The sequence below is a fragment of the Rhinolophus sinicus genome, linkage group LG05 (assembly GCF_036562045.2).
Source record: "Rhinolophus sinicus isolate RSC01 linkage group LG05, ASM3656204v1, whole genome shotgun sequence".
NCBI lineage: Eukaryota > Metazoa > Chordata > Mammalia > Chiroptera > Rhinolophidae > Rhinolophus > Rhinolophus sinicus.
In genome coordinates this window covers 64,744,882-64,768,919 of record NC_133755.1, presented here as the reverse complement: position 1 = coordinate 64,768,919, position 24,038 = coordinate 64,744,882, and the positions used below count along the sequence as shown (strand labels likewise).

At 47.1% G+C, this 24,038-nt stretch overlaps 1 protein-coding gene across 2 annotated transcripts in view; it reads left to right on the top strand.

The window, feature by feature from the left end:
- SH3RF3 (SH3 domain containing ring finger 3) overlaps nucleotides 1-24,038 on the top strand; it is a 365,943-nt gene that overhangs the window by 181,477 nt on the left and 160,428 nt on the right. For both annotated transcript variants that reach the window (XM_019715017.2, XM_019715016.2), the window contains exon 2: nucleotides 21,334-21,609. In XM_019715017.2, coding sequence (XP_019570576.2) covers nucleotides 21,334-21,609 — 276 coding nt within the window. The remainder of the gene's footprint in view (nucleotides 1-21,333; nucleotides 21,610-24,038) is intronic.

Below are 24,038 nucleotides of genomic sequence, written 5' to 3'. Positions count from 1 at the left end.
GCCTGACACTTCACAGCCTCGCCCCTTGCCAGCACCAAAATGATCCAGTAGAAACCTCACAATAAAAACTGGCTATGGTGCTCGCTTCCCAGGGTTCCTGTGTTCATTTTTGACCTCATCATAATCTTTTCTTTCATGGCAGCTCATCAGTGTATTTTTTCTTGTAATTATGCACATTTTCAAACATACACAGTAGTCTAGGATCTAGTGTAATGACCCCATATATACAGCATCCAGCATCAACAATTATCAGCATTTGCCAATCTTATTTCATATCTCCCTCCCCCTTTTTTTTCCTTTTGGAATCTTTTAAAGCACATTCCAAACATCATATGATTTCACCTGTAAATACTTCAGTATGTATCTCCAACAGGTGAACTCTTAAGATAAAAATAACCACCATATCATCATCACATCTTTCAAAATTAACAATAATTCCCTAATATCAGTCCATGTGCAGATTGTCTAATGATCTCTACAGTATCTTTTAGTGGGTGTTTGTTTGTTTGTTTGAAATAAGATCCAATAAGCAGCACTGGATTATGTCTCTCCTATTTCTCTTCGTCTCCAGCAGTTCTATGCCTCTTCGTGTCATTAATCTGTTGAAGAAAAACTATAGTCATTATCCTGTAGAATGCCCGGTCTTGACCTTGCGGAGTACGTCCTGTGTTGTTATTTATCATGCTCCTTCAGCCTCTGTATTGCCTGTAAACTGGTTTCATTAGAGTTCTTTCTTTTCTTACTTGTTTGTTTTTCTCCGAGAACGCGTCACAGGTGGTGCTGTGAACCTCCAGTCTCAGCAATGCGTTTCAAAGACGGTCTCTTTCCTTTTCAACGCACCATTTTCGTTGTTTCAGTTAGGAAGGTTGTCCGGGATGCCTGGGCCTGGTCCTGATAGAAATGAAGTCCCAAAATAGTCTGTGCTGAAGTGAGCAGTCTCCATCTTAGGCTCCTGGTTGCACACCGTCCTGTAATGTGGCAGCGTGGTCCTCCTCATCCCCAAATCTTTGCTTATATGAACCAGAGAGATGCATGGTCTCTTTGGTGGCAGGAATGGGAGAGTACCTCACATGCACATTAAATGCTATGCAGAGTTGGAACGTACGAACGTGGAACATGTGGACTCCCAGGTCATTTCTCCACCCTCTGACCCAGGACCGTGAGCCACGCTTTCCCTTAGGATCCTGAGGCAGAGGCCCTTCCTCCCACATCCTGGCCGGTCTCAGTGGGCTTGGGGATTTTGTCAGGTGTCCACAGGGGCGGTCTTACTACAGTGACCTGAAGCCTTCCTCAGATTGCCACTGATAAGACTTACCTCTTCTTTTAGTTCACATGCTTCTCCTCTCAGGAAGGTGTCCCCCTCACTCCTGCTTCAGTTTCTTTCACATGGCTGTCTCTACACATTTCTTTGGTATTTTATCCCCACTCAGCCCTCTCCCCATAACCCTAGTTTCTAGGCCCAGTCACAGACTCCACCAAGCTTAATGGATTGTCTATAAATCTTTCTGTCCCAGAACCATTCTGGAGACTTCTGAGGAAAAAAAAATTCATGGCAGAAAGGGCTTTTGCATTGACAACAGGTCCCCATGAGGAATACTTCAGGGCCCAAAGAATCAGGTTGAGCTGCAGGGAAGGTTCTTTACTAAGACTTTCTCAATGGATATAAATGATTGGATTGTTTGCCTTGTGAGGAAAAAAAACAAATGGTTCCAAAGGTCATGGCTAGAACCAGTGCCTGTCCCCCCTTCTGTCCCCCACCCCCGTGGCCCAGCCTTCCTCAGGCATGTTTTTGAGATGGACAGCCAATTCAGATGCCTCTGGAGCTGACAGCCTCCCCCAGTGGAGGAAGCTTCGGCAGAGAGGTTTACACACCTCCAAAGGCTGCATGAGGGCGGCGCTCAGCTTGATTTAGGGCCAAGAAGCAAGAAAGCCAAAAGGAAGGTAAAATGCATTGCAGGAGCCTGACACAAACTAGGCAATAGAGGCTTTTTCTTATCATAGGCCCAGCCTCCACCTTCGGCCCACCTGTTTTATCATCTTTAGGCACTGTTGCAATGTCTGGAGCTCAAAAAAAAGAAATTATACGAAAGTGAATGGCTTCCAGAAATCTTTCTGGAGCACCTTGTAACTTTGGGTCCAGATAAACCACATCATTTTCCAGTGGGTTCTTGGATCACCACCAACTGAATTGGGCTTTGAGAAGGGGGCACCAGAAGAACACAATCTCCCCATCCCTTAAGAAATATTTAATTTCGTCTAGATGAAGCAAATGGTTAAAAAATTTTAAAAGCTGCCTACATGATGAAATACATGTAGCCTGCGGACTCTGTCTTCTCCCACTCTGGGGTAGCTGTTTAGGTGCTTTGAGGGAAAGTGCTGGAAGGAATGTTCTCTGCCCAGTTTCTGTCGTATTGGAATGTGTGTGGTAAGTCTGCCCAATTCTGGCCGAAAGAATGAAGAATGTTGCCTTAATTTTGGTTTGTATTTCAGATGTTATTGCAAAACTAAAGAAAAACGACAAACCTCCTTGTGCTCATCTCTCGGTCTCTCACCTTCCTTGTTTTGTTTTTCATCTTGGCACATCTCAGAAGTAGCCCAGACTTTTTATCCTGTAGATTTTTAAAGTCACATATGTTCTATATAATGTTAATCTAAATAAAAACTCCATGTTTCTCACCAATTTTGTGAGAATGGGAGAGTGTGTCGACTGTTATTTCTCTAGGACCTCACACAGCACCTGGCACTGAGAAGGTATTAGTAAGTGGATGGGTGGATGATGGATGGATGGATGGAAAAGATAGATACTTTAAATATGTTACCAGATACACAAATAGACCCTGTCCGTCCCCAACCCTCCTAAGAGGGGTGTGTGTGTGTGTGTGTGTGTGTGTGTGTGTGTGTGTGTGTGTGTCCCTGGTTCCCATCAATAACCAGGCTCTGTGTTAAGGGGCTGTGAATTCTTCTGGTAAGTGTCTTCCAATCACTCACCTCTGTGTGCCTGCACCTCGCAGGGTGTTTGATAATGGGAGTCCTCAATAAATACACTGCGGTCTAAGCCCTGTGAAAAGCCAGGCGTTTGGAATCTTTGTAGTATCTGCTGTTGACTTTGGACCAAAATCTAAAAAGGCCTCCTCAGCTTTTCTGTTGAGCACCGGAAGATGCCCTTTCCAAAATGACCAGAAGATAAACTGAAAGGTAATTTCTCCTTTCTCTCCATGCTCTATGTCTGGATCTCTGTTTCCTTGAGTATCAGGAATGCTGGTGTTTCAGTTCATGAAACCCCTGATATTGTGCACAGATCCTCCGTCTGCCCCGTGGTCTGTGTGCCAGATCAATATTCAGGAATTGGCCGTCACATGAGTTCCTCATTTGTCATCAATTAACAGCCACCCATCCTGCTTTCCTGCCTCCTCCCCACTCCCCCTTTTCTCTCTCTTTTTTGCATCATAAAGAAACTGATCTGAGTGTGAGAAAAGGAATCCTCAAAGGCCTGGAACCTCACTAGGCACTGCCTTGCAGGTCCTCCCTGCTAGAGACTCTCTTCCCCCAGAAACTGCAGGGCTCCCCCCTCTGCTCCTTCAAGTTTTTTCCTATCAGAAGTCATTTGAAATTGCAAGCTGCCAGTCCCATCTACACTTCCTGTCCTCTTCCGGGTGTATTTTCTCTGCAATACTTACTTTCTTCAATATGCTGCAGGTATTTAATGATTTACTTTGTGTATGTCTCTCTCCCCTTCTAAAATATATGTTCTCTCTGGGCAGAGACCGGTTTTGTCTGTTGTTTCTAACATGTTAGCAGTTCCTCGACCTGTGTGTGGCACATGGTAGGTGGCCAATAAATACTCAGTAGATGAATGAACACATTAATACCAGGTCTTAAGTCTTTTGTTTAGACTGTGCAGCTCCTTCTGTCCTCCAGGCTGGCCCTGAAGGACTTGGCCCGCACAGCAGAGCTGGGCCAGACCTCGTGCTAGTCATGGACTCCAGCCCAGGAGCGGTAGGAACCAGGACTCAGACTTCCCACTTCATCCAGGGTGAGAAGCCTGCATGATTTTTGCCTGTCTTTCCACTGCTTTTGTTTAGTGTATATATTGGCTACCGCTGACTGTGAACATTAACAGATAACACTCTTTACCCCTGAGAGGGAAGCGACTGCGGCCGTGAGCCTTCCCTCAGGCTGCCTGTGTCTGACCTGGATCAGGCCTTCCTGGCCTCTCAGGGGTCAGGGTAGGGCAACCTGATGATCTACTGTTTTCCCTCCATCGTCCCAGCTCCATCCTGTGAGAACGCACGGTCCTGATTCCACTTTTGCGCCAGGCATTATGAAGGCTGAGAACTCCACCCAGGACTGCTCCCCTCTCAGCCTGCACCTGCTCTGATGAATAGGCAGCTCCTCTAGCTCAGCGGGCAGCGTGGGGGTCTTCCTGCACAGCCTTGGGGCCTGAGTGAAGTTCCGTAATGCTACCTCTAACGCCTGCCCATTCCCAAGACGGTGTGTGGCACAGAAGGACAGAGCCTTCTCCTGCCCTGGCTGCACACCAGGGCCCAAGCCCTCTTCTGCTCAGCTCCTGCTTTAGTTTGGTCAGAGGGCCTGTAGGGACGGAGTCCCACAGAGCAGTCTCCAGGCTCTCAACCTCACATGGAAAGGTGATGGCTCGGGTTTATTAGCTGGCCGTCAGCTGTAACCAGTTCACCATCAGCTGTGGCCAGTTAGTCATTAGCCACTGTTGTTTTGTATATAACTGCGGTGGCTTCATTAGCAAGGGTGGATGACACCGTTAGCAAGTGTGGTTAGCCAGTGCGGATCGTGTGGATCCTACTTCCTGGTGTCTCCTCCAGCCGCCAGTGAGAATATAGTGGTATGAACCCCCAATCCATGGTTCCATTGTTGTTCTTTTTTGGTCTTACCTGCGTGTACCTGCCGGGAGCAGGAGCTGAGTCCCTGCATTACAGGGCCCTTCGTAGCTGTCCTGGGTGCTAAAGAGGCTGAGGCTGCCGGAACTGGATGGGATGAACTCTAATCTACCAGGTGGGCGGTGGGGGTGTTGCTGTCACTCTGCTGAGCAATTCTTACAGATTCCAGGTTAGTTAGGTGCAGTGGTCCAGGTGCTAGTGTCGGCAGGAGAAATAGGACTGGGGAAGCATGCTATTGAACTCACATAGTATGTTGATTGTGTCCTTACAAAGGTGTTGAAGTATTTCTTGCCATGTAGAATCAATAATCGGAAACCTATGGGCTCCTTTGAGCTCTTCTGATGGGGGCCAGTGAGGGGGGTGGAAATAAACTGTGGAAGCACAGCCTTGGTAGTCCCTGACATTGCAGCCCACGCAGGCAAGTGCAGCCTGCAGGTCATCTATCCCCATCACAGGTGGGGCCAGGCTGCGCCCTCAGCCTGGGAACCTGTGGGAGGTGAGTCCAACGAGCCTGGCCTGCTGTCTGGAGCAGCAGCTCTGTCTTCTGGTTGGTTCGCTGCAAGTGTGGCTCTGCCAGGAGTGGGAATGGCCATAGAGCCTGCGCACTGGCCTTGGAGCATTTTCTAGGAGAGACGACAGTTCTGAGCTCGCTTCCCAAGTCCATTGCTTAGGGCTCAGTCTCGTTGGTAGCCAGGGACAGGCCTGTACCTCAGAGAAAAATGACGGACTTGCATATATTTGTCAAGATTAGGCATTCCTCTTCCCTTCAAGTTAATGGTGATTAATTTTACCTTTAAAAATCCCCAGCCTATCCTTATTGGATATATTAATATTGCTGAAATGCACAAAGGAAACTGTACATGACCAATTTGATGTATCAGTTTAAGTATCAGATTTTAAGAAAGTCAATCCATTGGCCTCTTGCTTTTAACAACACAAAATAAAACAAATCTAGCCTGTTACTCCATTAGCACAGACTTGAGGACAACTTGAGTCTGACCACATTTTACAGCACTGAGCAGCAAACTTGAGCCCAAGAGCTAAATCCTGCCCCCACCACTTGTTTTTATAAATAAAGTTTTATTGGAACACAACCACCACACCCATTCATTCATATATCATCTAGGGAATCTATGGTTGCTTTCATGCTATGGTGGCAGAATTAAGTAGCTTTGTCAGGAGCCCCTATGGCCTGCAAAGCCTAAAATATTTACTGTCTGGCTCTTTACAGTAAAAAATTGCCGATTCTGTCACAGAGAACAAGGACTAGAGCTGTGTGACCCTGTACAAGTTACTTAACTTCTTTTTGACTCAGGGTCCTCACCTGTAAATGGAGATAATAACAATACTTGCCTCATAAGATTGTTATGAAGATTGAATTAATTACTAATTGTAACATCGTAGAATAATTTTGACAAGTTGATAAATTTGTTAAATTTTTAGAGATGGGACCAAGTTTCCAAGATTGTAGACACGTGTAACCACTTATTCAAATCTCAGACATTTTGGCACTAAACATTTAAGACCACTTCATCGTTCAGGTTCCTCAGGTCTCTGTGAGGCTTCCTTATGCTATAAAGAACGCTGCGTTATGGGTAAGACAGCCCTTGGATGACTTTCCCCTACAAATAAGGGGAAAGACCTGATTGGCTAGAGGAAGGATAGCAGCTTGAGAGGAGAGCTAACAGGGGACCCTCTCCCAGATGACAAGGGCAGAGTGAGGCAGCCAGTTTCCACTGTACTGTGCTTCCAGTGAGAGAGGCAGGGAATCTGTCAGGAGACAGAGACGTAGCAGCAAGAAGGCATGCTTCCTAATGTGACAGTAAGACATTCAAGAGGAGAAATAGACACGGGGAGAATAAGTTACACAATACTTCCCTTCAACTCGCTAGAATAGTACATGGTGGGTTGCCTGTCACTGGTGAACCACTTTATTCCTAGCTTTGTTTCTCTTTGCTTTCTTGGGCTAGAACATTCTATGTCTCCTGCTCTTGTGAGGAGGCAAAGTGTCAGGAAAGCTTGTGGGCTTCATGCTTAGAGAACCCAACATTTGTATTGAGAAGTTTCTGAGTCCCCTTTCTTTCTCTTTGTTTCAGCTGGGTTTCCTTTGCAAGTTCTGCTTTTAATTATTTGTATGTGTTCTCAGGCCCTGTGTCCTGATCTGAGGCTCTGAGAAAACGGTTTACATCACAGCATTGATGGCTCACACACTTGTTGATAAGTCACACTTTTGTTTCTCCACCGGATAATGATTGCGCTGACCCTTGCTTCAGTAGTAAAATTTGTATGTTCTCAGTGCAGACTTATCAGGATGTTTTACAGCAGCCTGTGAGTAAGAGGGTCGTGTCCGCCTGTCTTCCATGTTGCTCTGTTCCTGGCCTGATTTAGAACGCCGAGACTTAACCACGTCCAAGGGCGAGCTGCAGGGATGAGGCGGCCCAGCCGTTCACCCACCCAAACAAGCAGCATGGCTGTTCCTAAAATCTTCTACAAAGAAAGGAATTTCCTTAAGTGTCTTTCTTTATCCTCTTCCTGTACCTTGGTTTCCACAAGGAAAGCCCCAGTTGCATCCATCTCACTCAGAATCTCCCCTGGGATGTTCAAGACCTTACACAGCACCCCCTCCCCCCAATTGCTGGAGCTTCTGGGGCCCCCCAGCTGCCTCCCACTCCTCCCGAGGCCTCACTCACCTGCTCTCTGAGGCCTAGATCGCTGAGCTTTACCCTCACTGTTCAGGGTGGCCCAGAGTTACCCTCTCTAAGATTTCAGTCTGTCCCCATCCCAGCATTTCCTGTCCCTTTCCCTGGTTTATTTGCCCCTTAGCACCTACCACTTTCTAACCTCCCTATGTTACTTGCTTGGATATTTCCTTGCTTGTCACCTTGTGGGAATATAAACTCCCTGAGGGCAGGGACTTTATCATGTTTTGTTCACTCTAAATCCCCCGTGGCCTGAACAGTACCCCACAAAAAGTGGGCACTCAATATTGATGTGTTGAATAAATGTATCAATTTATTAAAACCACTTCCTACCTTATAGGGTTGTTGGGAGGATAAGAATGAAAATTAAATAAAACTTATGAAAATGCTTAGAAAACTTTGAAATGCTAAATGAATATGAAAGGTATAATTATTAAGGAAGCAATTGTAACAGCAACAAAAGAAACTTCAAGGCCGGAGGTGGGAGTATATGGTCACACTGATACTGTGATGCCCCCAAAACCTTGAACCTCATTTAAGTGACGGGCAAAGTATAAGACCCATCAGAAAAAGTTTAGAGTAGACAATGTTCCTTTCCCTAATTTTTGAAAATTCAGGCAGGCCTAATAAGTTCTTTAATATTTTAGGAAACTGAACAATATTTAATATTTTAGAAAGGTCAAAAATTACTGCTTGGCCCAGAAGTTGGCCAGTAGGACAAAGACCCTCTCTTTGCATAGGGGAAGAGGTTCCATGCTGAAAAGGTGGTCTTATTTTCTAGACTGGTCAAGGGACAACTGAAAACCACATTTCACCTTAAGATGGTTTTACAAAATCACATTAAAGTACGAAGGATTCAAGAAGGCATTTCTCATAAATATCACAGAAAATAACCAGATTGACTCTCTAGCCTACAAAATACATCTCAGAGCAAAGCTGCCACCAGTAAATTTCTCAGAGCAAAGCTGCCACCAGTAAATTTCTCCTTTGAGTACATGGCTAATAAATACAGAGGGGTCACTGTGGCTTCCCTCCCAGCTTGCGAGCTGCTGTTGAATGAACCAGTCCACTCATGAGGAGAGGATGCCAGCCCTACAGCATTTTCCCCCGGGCTGAGACACACGCTGTTTGCAGCAACTCAGGAGACCATTTGTTTGTTTCTCTGTAGTAAGCCTATTTGCATCAATCATTTATTTATGAAGTTCACCTAAGTCTATGAAAGTGAATACACCAGCCAGTTTTATGGTGATTTCCATTACAAAGTTAGCACAGCATTTTGTAAATAAATATCTGCAGGTAAAGATTTATGTGAATCAACATGGAAATAAAATACCGAGGGACCCTCTCCAGCTCCAACAAAGTCCATTATGGCCTGATACAGCGAAGAATTCTGCCTCCTTGTCTGCCTGTCCCAGACCAAACAATGTGGTCTTAGCCTCAGACAGCCAGACCACTATCCTAGGTATCTTTTGTGGGTAGCAAGTTGCAGAATTAGTGGTAAGTAGTACTTGCTTTACACTAATTCAGTGTACTAATTCAGTACTTGCATGAATTAAACTCAAACCATTAGCTATCCTTTGATTCAGGCTTAATTTTTTTAAATTAATAGCCAACCATATTTAGTATCCAAAATGTTAATTCCAGTTTTGAAAGTTTACATGCATTTCCATTATGTATCTGAAGTGCCTAAAACCTTCATGGAGGATAGAGGGGAGATACGAAAGGGGCAATTCGGATGTTTTTGTTTTCTGAGATTGGCCTCATAAGATTTTCAAAAACTTCAGGGCCCATCTGTAGTGAGAAGAAAGCTTGGACCCCTGGGCCCAGGGACCCTCTCCCTTCTTCTCACATGGAGGCTGGGCCCACCCTGCCCAGGACCCCAGGCCCAGAGCCTGTGGGGTGCTCAGTGCTATTTGTCGCTCTCCTGACCTTGCCCCCACCTTCCCTGTGACTTCTCTGTGACCAGGGGCCCTACACTCCTGTCTGTGGTGTCCCCAGCACCTAGCATGATGGCCCCCACCTCCCACATTGCAAACTGTTTTACTCACGGAGTAATGAGGGACCGGGCGAGAAGGAGAGCAAGAATCCTTCAAGTGCTCTGCTCATGGGTCCATCCTCAGTGTTTCAGTCCTGCCACGGGATGTGGGAAGCATCAGAGCAGATGGCACACCTTCCAAGAAATCCATCGTTCTGTGAATGGGAGAAATTTTCTTTTTATAACTGACTCTATAACTGAGTAATATAATACAATCACGTTTGGTTTGCTGAGGTCTGTTGTTTTGTTTGTACAGAGCTTGCCTGTCTGTATGTTGTGTGATATGTGATGTGGACAACTTTAGTAAACACATTATACGCCGCTTTCTGGTGGTTTTGCCAATGGGAAGTAATTTAACACTCACAGGAAGCCACCTTCTCAAGGTCAAGACCATGGTCCCTACCTTAGGGTGTGCTGAGAATTTGGTCACACTCTCCTCCAGATAGCCCTTGTCAAGTACATGTCTAGGAACCTCTCGGCGCGAGTTCCCAGTATGGTGTGGTCTTCCCAGAAAGAGGAAAAATGAGCACTTCTCCAAACTGGAGAAATGTAAACAGATCTGGACCCTTCTGTCCTAATGGATAATTGATCCACACCTTTCCTTTTCCTTTCATGGTAAACAATCAATTAATAGAGCTCCATAGGAGCCCCCTCCCACTTGGAGAGAGTGAGGAGGCAGGCTTGTGGCTGAGAGCTGAGAGCTGGTTCCCCTCCTCTAAGCCCCATGACACTGAGGAATTTACTTGCTTCTCTTGATTCTTCTCACTTATAAAATGGCAATGATAAGTCCTATTTTATAGACGGTGGCTGTGGGGACTCAGAGGGTCACAGAGGGAGCCTGTAGGACACAGTACATGGAACATCCCAGGAGTTAAGGAGAAAGCAACCAATCTTTCTGAAACGGTGACAGGCTGGGAAAGTCAGGCTGAAGAGTGTCCCTTTGGAAGTGAGAGAGTAAGTACTCCGGGAACCCTGAGCTCGTACATGGAGACCTGTGAGCGGTGAAAGAGGATGACACCCAAGGGCAACACGCTAGAGTTTTGCTCATTTATCATTTACCTGATGAGTTATTGAGCCAATGTACGCAGGTGTCCAGCGGGGCATCGTCCTCACCTCACCCATCTCAGTAGAGTTAGGGGTCATGATTGGGCATTTTTGTACAGACAAACTTCTGCTTTTCTAGCACCGGCCTCCAGGCTCCTGGAACATTTGTTTGCCTCAGCAAACAGTCTATAATAATTGTTTTTATAGCACCTTCTTTATTCAGAGACAAACAGCTCGTTACCTATCATCAATTCTATTCTCTTGACGTTACTAGGAAATATGGAAGGACAAATTTGATTATCTCCAATATGGGAAAAACAAAGCCTCTGAGAATTGAGGTGATTTGTCAAAAGGCACCTTGCAAGGCCAGGGCTGTCTGATTCCCAAATCATTACGTTGACACCAGAAGTGGCAGTGCTGCTCTTAAATGTACCATACCCTCTTTTTACACAGAGGGGTCCTGCAGTGGCTCACTTTACCCTTGGAATGAGTGGAAACTGAAAGCATCTGACCTTGGGCCACTGCTAACCTTGACGTTTTTATTCCAGGAGTTGGCAGATGTTTTTTTCTGTGAAGGACCAGATAGCAAATGTTTCTGGCTTTGTGTTCCCTGTATGCTCTGTAGCAACTGATCAACTCTGCTGTTGTAAATAAATGGGCGCGGCTGCATCCCCATAAAACTTATCTTACAAAGACAGGAGGCAGGATGGATTTGGCGCCAGAGCCATGGTTTGCCAACTCCTGATTTATGCTAATAGAAGATATGTTCACCTTTCCTTTCTCCTCACAGACTTCAGAACAATAAACCTGGGTGTGTGGTGGGTGGATTAAGTTTGAAAAACAGTTTGAGTGTGTATGTGCGGATATGCTTGCATACATACATGCATGCTGCCCATGCATGCCCTTTCTGTGCAGGGAATGAAAGGTGGGTCCTAGGAGCCTGAGCTAGGCGTTCTGGTCTCTAAACAAATCCTTAAAATACTTACTAATGACCTGGATACAGCACTACTAACCTCAGAGTTAAAACTTCTCCAGACAATTGTGATTATCTCGTGTTTTCCTAGTTGTCAGAACAGGATTACTTTTGATTTCTTTTTTGAACTAGATGTTATAGAGCATTCTTCACACTTTAGGTCATGAAATAAAGCATAGGCCCCTGGCTGTCATAGTTCCCAGACTGGCAGGGATCCCTGGAACACTATAAGGTCACAGGGGCAGATGGTGAGAGGAGAGCCGTGGTGTGGTTCATGGGTGGCAGGGGCAGTGAGTAGGGCTGAGGCTCCATGGGGAGCTGTGACTGTGTCCAAAAGAACACGGGTATGCCCATGTGGAACAGGAAATCACCTGGGGGCTCAAAATCCCATTTTGTTAGCCTTTGAGCCCTTTTAAGCTCTTAGTGGAACTGTGCTATGAAGGTGAAGGAGAGCAGAATGGAATGGTGGTGTTGGAGGTAGGGGGTTGGGGTGCGCACACACCTTCCTAGGGGCATCACACTTGGATGCCCGGCTCCAGAGCCACCTGGAGGAGTTTGGAAGCCAAGGTGGCCAAGGTAAAGCCTGGCTCCTCCTACATGGGGCCCTGCACCCATAAGCTCACCATTTGCTCAGTCAGATTCTACCTCTCCCAGCCGGGGATGAAGGGCGGGTTCCTCCTGGACTCAGGGAGACTGGGCACGCACAGTGTGATTTCAGTGAAAGGTGCCACTCCGTGCCACCTTTCCCACCGCAGCTCTTATTGATTGGTGGCTAGCCTCCTTTGCACTTCCTGTGCGTCTTCTTGTGTCACTTGCTCTGCCCAGTGGTGCATGCAGCCCTGGACCGAGGACCCATAGGACTCCTGTTAAGGAGCCTCAGGGCTCAGCTTCCTTTGCTCTCCTTTTCATAGAACCTTCTTGTTTTCATTGCCAACCTTGGGATGTTCACTGCTTGTTTTCCCTGTCAGGAGGAGAGAGGAGGTGGAACCGTGACCGTGTGCTAACAGCTCAGCACACCGTGTGTCCAAGTCCTTCCGAGGGACACAGATAGGAAGAAGTTCAGTTAGGAAGGCAGAAATGCCTAAAAAGTCCATGCTGAGAAGTTCACGGCTAACTATGCTTCCCTCAGCCCTCTGCAGCATGGATAATCCAGAGTTGGATATCACAAGAATGCCTGAGAAGCTTCTCTCAGGGCAACTTTATCTTTGCAGACCAGAAATAGAGAGATTGCTGGTGAAACAGAACTTTGTGAAGCCGTGGTTTGACCAGTGCGCAGCAGTGTGTTGTAGTAATCCATTAGAAGCTCTGCCAAACCAGCTGACTTTGAAAAATCTGGTGCTCAGAAATGCAGTTGTGTGTCCAGAAGCTGCCCAAACTCTGAAGACTGTGTGGGTCTCAGCGGGAGAAGGCGCACATGTCAGTGTGCATATTTGAGTGCCCCCGCCGGGGCTGGTAGGTGCCATGGAGCCAGGGCTAGCGGTGGTCTTGGGCGGGCGGTCAGTAGAGGCTCTCATTGTTTGGTGACCTCACAGTTCCATTTATTTCCCTTCTTGCGCATAGTGACAAGTGAGCTCCTGGCCTTGGCCAGAACGAGTGCTGCAGCCATCACATGTCCTGGCTGTGAGCGGCTCCGCCTGCTCCCGAGGATGGGGACTCGCACGGGGGCAAACTGACTATTTGGGACCCTCGTCAGTGCGAATGCTGACCCAAGCCCAGCTCGTGAACATGTCCGTGTGTGCGCATGCTTTCCACAGAATTATCTTCACTCTCAATAATGTTGATTGCAAATATCTTCCCAAGCAGAAAAAAATGAAACAAAACAAAACCCTCCTAACTGAGCTATTTCCTTGTCAGGAGCACCTTTTTTCTCAGAATGGTTTCCTCACTATGTTTTCAGGTGACCTTAATTTGGAGCTCACCTTCTCTCCACTAGACTTAGTTTGAGTCTAATGTCTCTCCTCTTTCCAGGGTTAACTGCATGTGAGTGGCTTAGAAATTGGCTTCCCATCTGTAGAAGGGTGAATTAGGTTTTTAAAGCATAACTTCTTTGAAGAGGAGAGTGCTGTTGTGAAAAAAGGTTTATATTTCTTATGACACGATGGTTACGTTATAAAGTTGTACTGGCTAATTTGAGAAGAGATTGGAGGACTCACTTCCCATCTATGGCATAGCAGTGACTTTGCTTTTTATAGTACCTTTCACCTGGAGGAACCCAGGGGGCTTCATACATACATACAGATGACTCCATCCAGCCCAGAATCACCAGATGGCTCTAAGGCAAAACTTGCCTTCCTTAAGTCCCCTTTCTCCTAACAGTTCAGAATGGGAAGTTAAGTCCTTCCACCTTCTAGTAAAATACCACTGATATCAACAAATTCATTGCCAAAGTGCCTGGAGCAGCAAGCAAACTTGAGAAGAGGGCCTTTGACAATGTCTGGGGAAAGCAAAAAAGTGGGGGGAAAAAGGTACATTTGGCTTTTTAATCTTAGCTAATCTTGCTAAAACAAGAAACTCAGCTAAAGACAGCCTTAGAGCCATCAAGTGGTTCTGGGCTGGATGGAGTCATCTATATGTATGTATATCCACTACTTATATTTTCATAATTGCATCACCTGATCAGAGTTTAGTGGTGTGCTCATTTTACCTGTGTTTGGGGACACAATGCGCTTTTCTCTTTTGTTGTATTTTTCAGTGGCCTGAATCAAAGGATGTGTCTCACTCCCTCTGTAGTCCAGAGCCTGGTGTAGGATCTGGCATATTGTGATGTTGCGTAAATTCTTGGAAGAATGAGCATGCAAATATAGGGAAGGGAAAACCATCAGAATAAAAGAGTGAAAGAAACAAAAGCCAGGACCCAAAAGATCGCTTTTAGTGAGAGAAACGGAACAAGGAACTTGAAATATAACTAACTCTAAAACTAAAACCTGGGGCCCTCCTGGCTGGAGTGTGATACAGGAACAACTTCATCACAGATTAAATGTGTAAACTAAAACATGACATTCTGGTTAAATACATTATTTAACATATGATAAGGCCAAGAAAGCATGCCTTTTCATGTAATTCTAAATCTGAGCGAGTTCATGTTAAAAGTACTGTTCTACATACATGATAACCTTCATAGTGATTTTAAGCATTGGCTTGAAAATGGTTTATTAGCTAAAGAAACCATAAATCTGACCCCAGATCCCCTGAATTAGTCAGGATACAGGCTAAGCTGCTGATAAGAAGATCCCAAAACATGGCATCTCAAATATGGTAGTTTCTTTTTTCTCAAGTCACAGTCCAGGGCTCTCTTCTACAAGGTCATCCAAGGACCCATGTTCCTTTTGTCTTTTGCTCTGAGCATAATCTTTGTGTAGAAAAAGCAGGCTCCCCCCACCACACTGCCATCCAGGCCATGGGAGGGAGGACAGGAAGTGCAATTACCTTATAAATGTCATTATAAAACATGGTCCAGAATTTGCATAAATCACTTTCACTTACATTCCATTGACTAAAATTTTGACATATAGCCCTGGTGCAAGTAAGGCTGGAAGATGAAGTTGGTAGCTGGGTGAACTTGACCTCAATTTAAACTTGTAATATTCTCACTGATAGGAAGGAACAAATGGATATGGGGGGAGGGGTCGATTAGCTGTCTCTGCCACCTTCATCGACCTTGCGATGCGTGGTTTGTTTGTGGTTAGGCAGTCGCCCCTCTTTGGGCTGCTCACCATCCCTGGAACTCTTCAAGATTCAGTTCCCCAATACCTGTCAACTCTTATGTCCTGCATGAGGCAAGTTGGTGTCTTTCCCTAACTCCATGCCTTTGCTCAGGCTGCTTCCTCCAGCTGTTTGTCCTGTTCTTCATGGGGCAATTATTAGGACTTTCCCATTCATCTGGGCCCAGCCACTGTTAGCAACAGGATTTTTGGCTACATGAACCCTGAATCTCACATCCCGGGAAAAGTAATGTGCAGGCGCAGTTCTTCTAACCAGAGGCCCTTAGCCCAGGCCCTAATCCCAGGGGGTCGGTCTTGCAGTCCATATATTCATTCATGCAACAGGGATTTTGAACATGTGATTGCTATCAGGCCAGGGCATGGGGATACAGCGTGGAACAAAAGCAGGCACAGTATCTGTCCCTGTGGGGCTGATAGGGGACCCTCTGTTGGTAACATGTGGTTAGAACTGTGACAAGTGCTATGTGGGAGGCACTGGGAAAAGGAAACAGGGTTGAGTCCTTGGAGTCTAAAAGATGAGTGATCTTTGTCCATACTCTTCACACTGACTTGCTGGGAGATCTGGAAAACGCTTAGTCCCAAGCCAAGACCTCCACCGTCCAATGGACTCCAGGCCAGCTGTGGCACCTGCCCTCACTCCCAGAGAAACCAGCACGACTTAGCATCAGCAACATGGTGGAAGGGAAGCACATTTGTTAAACCCCACTGCCACACTGATCTCAATAAAAGATGGAGATGGCAATTCCATACACACGTGAGCACCTATGTCTCCACCGGGTAGGACATTAAGCCCATTGTAAGATTTGTGTGATACATCTGAGTAATGAGCCATGAAATTGACATTATAGGTTTAATTATTATTAATGTCTTGCAGGGGTGGCTGGTGTTAATTATCCTGTAGGCATCCCAGATGTATTTCCCCTTTCCCTTTTACTTCTTTTCCTTAATGGTGTGAGCCCATATAATGGCGCCTTGGTGGCAGTGTTTGAATTCAGTGTCTCCAGAGGGGAGCCTACAGAATGTGAGAGAGGCTATAAGGAAAGTCTGGGGGCAGACAGGAAATGGCAACAGAGAAACCTGCTCAGCTTCCTTGGGCTGGGCTGGGGAAGGCTGAAATTTCAGATATCCTCTCAGTTGCTGCCATGAAATTTGCAGAAGTCTTTCCCCTCCCCCATAATAACATTTGCCTGCCTCTGGGCCCTAGTCATGGACTAATTAATTAATCTTATAAAGGGCTTTGAAGATGAAAGATGCTGCAGAAATGCTGAGAGTCATTTCTGAGTGTTTCCTAACAGCGAGAACCAGGTTCTGACTGCTTCTGCCCCTGGATAAACTGCGTCTCAGCATTGTCCCATCTTTGATTTTTTTGCCCTCCCAAATGTGCCCTGTATCTTAAAAAGGTTTACTGGCCCTCTTCAGTTTTGCTTAGTCAGATGCTGATCTTGGCAGTCAGGGGTGGGGGTGGGGGTGGGTGGGATTAGTGTTGTAGGGTTTCTTCCTCTCTCCGTCTTCCCCTTCCCCTCTCCTCTGCCTTCTTACTCACTGAGGGGAGCTGAAGAGCATGGCTTCCTAACCAGACATGGCTGGAGCCAGCAAGGACCCTGCCCTCTCACCATGGGGCCTGGAGGTGGTTGGCCCCATCTTGGCTGCCTGAGGAGCCCTGTGAGGGCCGTGTGCAGTCTATTCCCAGCCCTGCTTTTGCTGCTTCAGAAGGAGTCTGGCCTACTCCTTTCCTGGTTCACATGTGAGAACACCTGCTCTTCCATTCCTCTTTGCAGGGCTGGGACTGGCGCCCTTTTCCTGGATGTGTGTGAGGCCAGCTGGTTCACAGGGTTGCCATGCCAAATCTGTCTGTCACTTCGAACTTTCCCCCTCCTCCTCCCCTGCTCTATCTTAGGAATAATGTGATCACATTTGAATTAACAAACATATATAGGGCACCTACCGGGTGCCAGGCACTCTCCTTAGTCCTGGGGTTGTGGGGCAAACACAGGCAGTCCTGTTCTGGGGCCTTGGTTGAATAGGGCTAGTGCAGTGGATGAGTGATGGGTGAGAGGCTCCCAGGACCAGGACAGACAGCCTGGGGTGCTGCTGGGTTTGGAGGGAAAGACAGGGGTAGAGGGGGATAGCAAAGACCCAGAGGTTTCTGAAGCACATGCTCTTTGTGAGCGAGGGTGCTGCCCACTGTGGCTGGGCACAGGTAGTGGGGAGGAGTACCAAGGGCTGTGGCTGGGAGGCTGTGCCTCGGCCAGTGTGGAGAGCCTTGGGTACCACGCTGCCCCTACCCGAGGGTGGTCGGTAGGTAGGTAGGTAGGTAGGTAAGCAGCAGGGTAGTAAGATCAGCCCTGCATTTGGGCTTCCAGTCTCAGACTGGAGACCCACTGGTGGAGGTTTGCAGTGGTTTCTATGGGAGAGATGAAGAGCAGGGTGGGAGGAGTGGACGCATGCATGCGGTCTCTTGATGAGAGCTTAGAAGTGGAGTCAACAGGATTTGAGGATGAACACTGAGGCTGAGGGTAAAGGTGGGCTCTGGAAGAGCAGAGGGTACTTTCTTAGTGGTGGGTGGGAATTTCATGGCCAGGAAAAGGGATGTAGGGGGTGAGGGCTTGAAGGACACATGATGGCGTCAGTGAGCTGTGGCATATCGCAGGCAGTTAGGTTGACATAAGTCCCTTGCTCTGAATGGAAGTTGTAAGCTCAGAGTATTCAGTCACAGTGTAGAAGCAGGTAGAGACGGGGACTGTGAAAGTGGTCATGCTGGCCAGGGAGGCCTGGGGGCCACAGTGCTCAGACAGGTGGGGCCATGCCCATGCTGATGAATCAGTGAAAGACAGCCCCCCAAATATCAGGAGTGCATGCCTCCCAGGAACAGGGAGGACATACTACTTGGGAGCAGTAGACCTGCTGCCAGGCCACTCATGTGGGTGGTGCCTGAGTCTCTCTTCACTACACCCAGACCCTGACCTGCCACGCTGGACAAGTTGGGCCAGGCTTGTACAACATATGTGTAAGTGGTGCTTGCGAGTGTCCTCTTTGTCAACAGAGCTGGCAGAGCTGGTGGTGGGCAGGCCAGAGTGGAAATGCCAGTGTCCCGTCCACACAGGGTAAGGGGGAGGTGCATGTGTTCACATGGCACGAAAGTGTACAGAGGGAGGCAGAGCATCGAAACCAAGGTGCACATCTGGCCATTCTTATTCTCCATTGTTGTCCATAGTAGCAAAAATGACCAAACTGCCTCAGAGTCAATGGCTCTTAGCATATTGCTTTTGAGCATGGCCCTCTTAGTCTGGGGACCAACGGAAATGGAGTCTGTGTGTGACAAAGTGATGTTTTCTTCTGTGCACCTAATTGAGGCCAGTTTTCAAGTTTAACAGTAGGTTGTTTTCTTCTGTCCCTTTAACACATCCTACCTTGATGGGGATCTCAACTTCTCCATGTGGTCACCAGTAAAAATACTTCCATCATAGAAACGTCATATGAGGTCTGGCAATTAAGTTCGCGAACTTGGTATCAGAGTGATTATTCATTATGAATCTGTACCAACTGGACAAACAATTAACCGAGTTTACTATTTGGAAGTGCTGAAAAGGCTGCATGAAAAAGTTTGACAAAAATGACCTGAACTTTTTGCCAACAATTCATGGCTTTTGTATCACGATAATGCACCAGCTCACACGACACTGTCTGTGAGGCAGGTTTTAGCCAGGAAACAAATAACTGCATTGGAACACCCTCCCTACTCACCTGATCTGGCCCCCAATGACTTCTTTCTTTACCTGAACATACAGGAAATATTGAAAGGAAGACATTTTGATGACATTCAGGACATCAAGGGTAATACGACAACAGCTCTGATGGCCATTCCAGAAAAAGAGTTCCAAAATTGCTTTGAAGGGTGGACTAGGTGCTGGCATCAGTGCATAGCTTCCCAAGGGGAGTACTTTGAAGGTGACCATAGTGATATTCAGCAATGAGGTATGTAGCACTTTTTCTGGGATGAGTTCGTGAACGTAATTATCAGACCTCGTATTTAATTTGTAACAGTGTGATACACTATGTTCAAATAGAACAAGAAAGCTACCCTGTCTTTTTGTAAATTTAACCTAACAGGCTAGAGCAGGCTTCTCAACCTTAGCACTATTAACATTCTGGGCCGGGCAATTCTTTGTTGTGGTGGGGGCTGGCCTGTGCATTGTAGGATGTTTAGCAGCTTCCCTGGTGTCTATGCATTAGACGCCCATAACATCCCACCTCCCAGTTGTGACACAAAAGATATCTTCAGACATTGCCAAATATCCCCTGGGGGACAAAATTGTCACTGATTTGGAACCCCTGGGCTAGGGGTTGACTGGCCCTTGTGTGGCAATGGAATTCTTCTGGTGGCCCATAGCCAACAGCCCCTTCCATTCTTTTCTGATCGCAGTACTTGGATTGTAAATTACCCCTTTGCCTCAGCTCTCTAAAATCGGGGCCTGTTACAGTCTATTGTTCATACAGTACAAAGCTAGCCAGGATGAGTGTTATTGGAAGCAAACTGATTTTTTTTTCCCCATTGAGTTCTGCAAATCCTCTGGTGTTACTATTTAATTGGTTAGTGGTGGCTGTTTGTCAGTTTGCCAGCAGGTTCTCTCTTAACTACTGTCGTTTGATATTGCTGAAACATAAATGCAGAGTGACTGAGTTGCCAACATGCTATTAAGTTCTCTATAAAGAGCTTTTCCATGTAGTCTTGCTTCAGGCTTTTCTGCCGGTATTGACTGATGCAAAGACTAAAGAAATCCTTGGCATAGGCTGCCCTGGTGAGAAAATGTGGCTTCTGTTAGGAAAATGGTTGGGCGTTGACGTGGGGACAGTGCTAAGGTTTTTGTTTTGTTTTCTTCTGGCGTAGATTGGCCTTTGGCAAAGCTTACTCAGTTGAGTGGGTGTTGGCCACCTGTGAAGAAGAGGAAGAGAAATCCAGGCAGCCACTGGTCTTTATGAAATAAGTCCAGTTAAGTTAGAGGAACCCAGGAAGTGGATGATGACATCGAGTTTCAGGGTAGTTCGACAGGCTCCTTAATGCTGACGAGCAGAAGATTGCCAAGAATTCTCTTTGGGGTTCTGTTTGAGACCAAAGATGGTAGATCCCTTTTGGAAGGGTTAGCTAACATTTGACAGAGTGACAGGAACATTCCATGACATTAAGAGGATCTATTTTATGCTCTTGAAATTGTACTTCTGGACCAGACTGCTGTAGGCATCAGAAAGGCATCAGAACTTGGTGCACTAGGGGCCAAGGTCCTGGGGGTGGCCTCTACCTCCCACAGCCAGGCTGTCCCAGGCTGGATGTCAGAGGGATATGCCACGTTTGTGAGGCCGTAAGGGGGAAGGGCACAGTCTGTGCGAGTCTGTTGCCTGAACTTGTAAATTCCCTTGAGGTATGTTATGAGTTACTGGGAAGGTTCAGAGATGAAGTAAGGAAATTTTTGTTGGTTGATAACTTGGAAATATGGCAGATAGAAATGGCAGATGATTAAGCACAGAGTAGTGGGTGAGAACATTCTGGAGCCAGAGCACCTACATAGGGATTCTGCTCTACCCTTATAGATGTGGGGTTTTGGGCCAGTTACCTTATCTCTCCCTGTGCCTCCGTTCCCTCACCTGTAAATGAAGGTAATTCAGCTCCTGCTTTGGAGTCCTTTTCAGCAGCATGAGTTAGTGCCGCACGAGGCCCAGGACAGTGCCTGGCCCCTACCTCATGCCTGGAGGCCCTTTTGTAGCCCTTCTTGTCTAGGCAGGGCCAGGGGCACGTGTATTTCTATGACTGGGTGTCTGTTTCTTTGAAATACTTCTCATTGGAGGGCAGGGCATTCTGCATGTGCCCTCAGGACACGGGAGCCCCATACTCCAGGCCACCCAGGCAGCAAGAAGGCAGTGCTGAGTGACTGGTGGTGTGTTTTTCTTTCAGAATCCTTCCCAGCTTCCTTATGGCAAAGCCCTCTACAGTTACGAGGGGAAAGAACCTGGTGATCTCAAGTTCAACAAGGGCGATGTCATCATCCTGCGGCGAAGGGTGGATGAGAACTGGTTCCACGGGGAGCTGCACGGTGTGCAGGGCTTCCTGCCCGCCAGCTACGTGCAGTGCCTGCGGCCTCTGCCGCCCACCCCGCCCCAGGGCAAAGCCCTGTACGACTTCGAGATGAAGGATCAAGACCAGGATAAGGACTGCCTGACTTTCAGCAAGGTAAGGTGGCCTCCGTGAGCAAGCACTCCTGCACAGCAATTCCCGGCGCTGAGCCGGAGCACCTTCCTGCTCCTTGCTGAGATCTGCCCTCCCCTCTGGGCCTCCCTAAGAGGGAATGTTACTCGTGTGGGGTTCTTGGTTCCCCAAGATAGAAATTGAGAGGAAACCCCAGAAAAATGTCCAAATTTTATTAAGCTTATGCTTGAGCACAAGGAAAGAAGCACGGAGGAAAGGAAGGTCCTCAAAACTGGCTTAGGGGCTGACTTTGGCTGCTTTTATAAACTGGGGACAAAGTGGGCTTGCGCAAAAAGGCAGGCTTTTTGAAAACAGCAGGCTTTTTGAAAGTGGCGGGCTTTAATCTTTATGTTGCTTGGTAACCATGTATGCGCCTGCGCTATGGGGCAAGGTGGTGAACTGCTCATTATTGCAACCCCAGGAAGGTCATCTAGCGGACCAACCTTGATCAACCGCGCATGCGGAATAGTGGTTTCGACATGGAAATAAACTGTCAGAAGGCTGATAATAATCCACTATTTCTGCACTTTTGTGTAGGGAGTGATGGGGTGGAGGCACTGTTGTGAACAGCTTCTCCCATGTTCCTCCTGGCCCTCTGCAATCCTTCCATTGGGCCCACGTCCCTGTGCTATTTCAGGAATGTAATTGTTTCTTCCTCCTGAGGAGGTTCTGTTGTCTGGAATGAGATGGCAAGCAGCCTGACATGTGTCTGCACCCAAGAGCTGACAGGGCACTCCCTCGGGGAGCAGGGCCCTCCATAACCGGAGTCACGGTGCCTAAGCAGTGACTTAGGGTAAAGGAATGAAGTCTTTCTAGGACTCACAGGAAAACTGTCAAGGGAAACTGCTGCAAAGATTCCTGTCAGGTCACAGGGAAGAGATGGTTGGGCCCAGAAATCAGCAGGTCACTGGCCTGTCTTCTAGAGCACCAGAGGGAGGGTGGACAGGTGTGGTTGGGCCATTTGAAGTGGTCAGGTCAGTCTTGCTGAGAGGGTCCCTGGCTGGTGACAAACTAAACAGTATTTACCAGTGGAGTTGTCCTAGGAGAGTGAGGGGAGATCGTAAAGCATCCAAGGACAGAGGTGACCGCCCTTACGCCTTCATGGTCTCTTCCCAACCATGACAGATGTGCCCCATTCTCATTTGCAGGCCTCCCTCCTTCCTTGTTTCCACACTCATGCACTCCTGTGCTGCGCTGGGAGGGGCGCCATGGAGCCCTTGAAGCATACACTTCTCCCTGGGGGCCGTGAAGCAGTTCCCTTTGATTAGTTATCTGTACTGAGCGCTTGGACAACATGCTCACGCTTTATCTTCACAACTGCCAAGGTTCCCAGGGAGATAGTTGGAGCCTATTGTCTACGTAAGAAACGTCCAAGCCCGTAGAGAATTTTTATGAGTTTATTTGAGCCAAACTGACAACATATGCTGGGGAGCAAGATCTCAAATGCTCCAGAGAATAACAGTTTTGTAGCTTCTTTTATGCATTTGACATTAAGGAGGGGACAAAAGGAAAATTACATGGAGGTATGGGAAACCAAGGCAGGGATTGGATTACAGGATAGTCAAGAAGATTATGTGCGCTCTTGAGGGTTAAATCCTGCTTCCAGAGGTATTACTTCTGGTATTTCAAAGGTGTGTTAACCTAGACGTACAAGAGCAATGGGCAGGACTGGCTTAAAAACCTTTTCCTAAAGAAGTTATATCTCTGGGGTGTGACTACCGACCATGACCCGCCCAGTTAGGAATTTATGATTAGCTCACCCTCCTGTGAGGTTACTTTCCACAGAACCCCTTTTTTTAGTCTACATAATTCAAATCTCTGACTTTTTTTTTAATTAGCTGCAGGTGTACAAAACACTGTTGATAGTTAGACATTTATCATTTATACCCCCTCACAAAGTGATAACCCCCTCCCCCAATCTACTACCCCTCTGACATCACATCAAATCTCTGACTTTAAAGCCCACATTCTTCCCACTTCTGAGAAGACATTGGTGTTCTGTCTCTCCCTCTCCCCACCTCCCACCTCTCTCTCTGTCCACCTGCTCAGTGCACAACTTGGCAGCACAGAGCTCGCTGGAGGGCTGCTGGAGTACCGTGCACACCACTTTTGAGCAGAATTGGCATGTTCTGGGCACTGCTGCTATTTGTGTCTTGTTCCATTGTTCAACCTGACAGTGAATAATCTATTTTTCATTCAGGGATTCAGCTCTTTCTTCCTTCCTTTTATCAAGGTGTTCTGATGCTAATTCCGATTGTCATCTGGCTGATGCAGCCTCCCAGGAAGCCAGCATCCAGGCCTTTCTCCCTGTACCCTTCTCCCCTCTCCCTCTCGCTCTCAGTCTGAGGCCAGAGTGGCAGGGTGCCTAGAGTGTCAGGCAGACAGAACCCTGCTTTGTTCACTTCTCTGCCCAG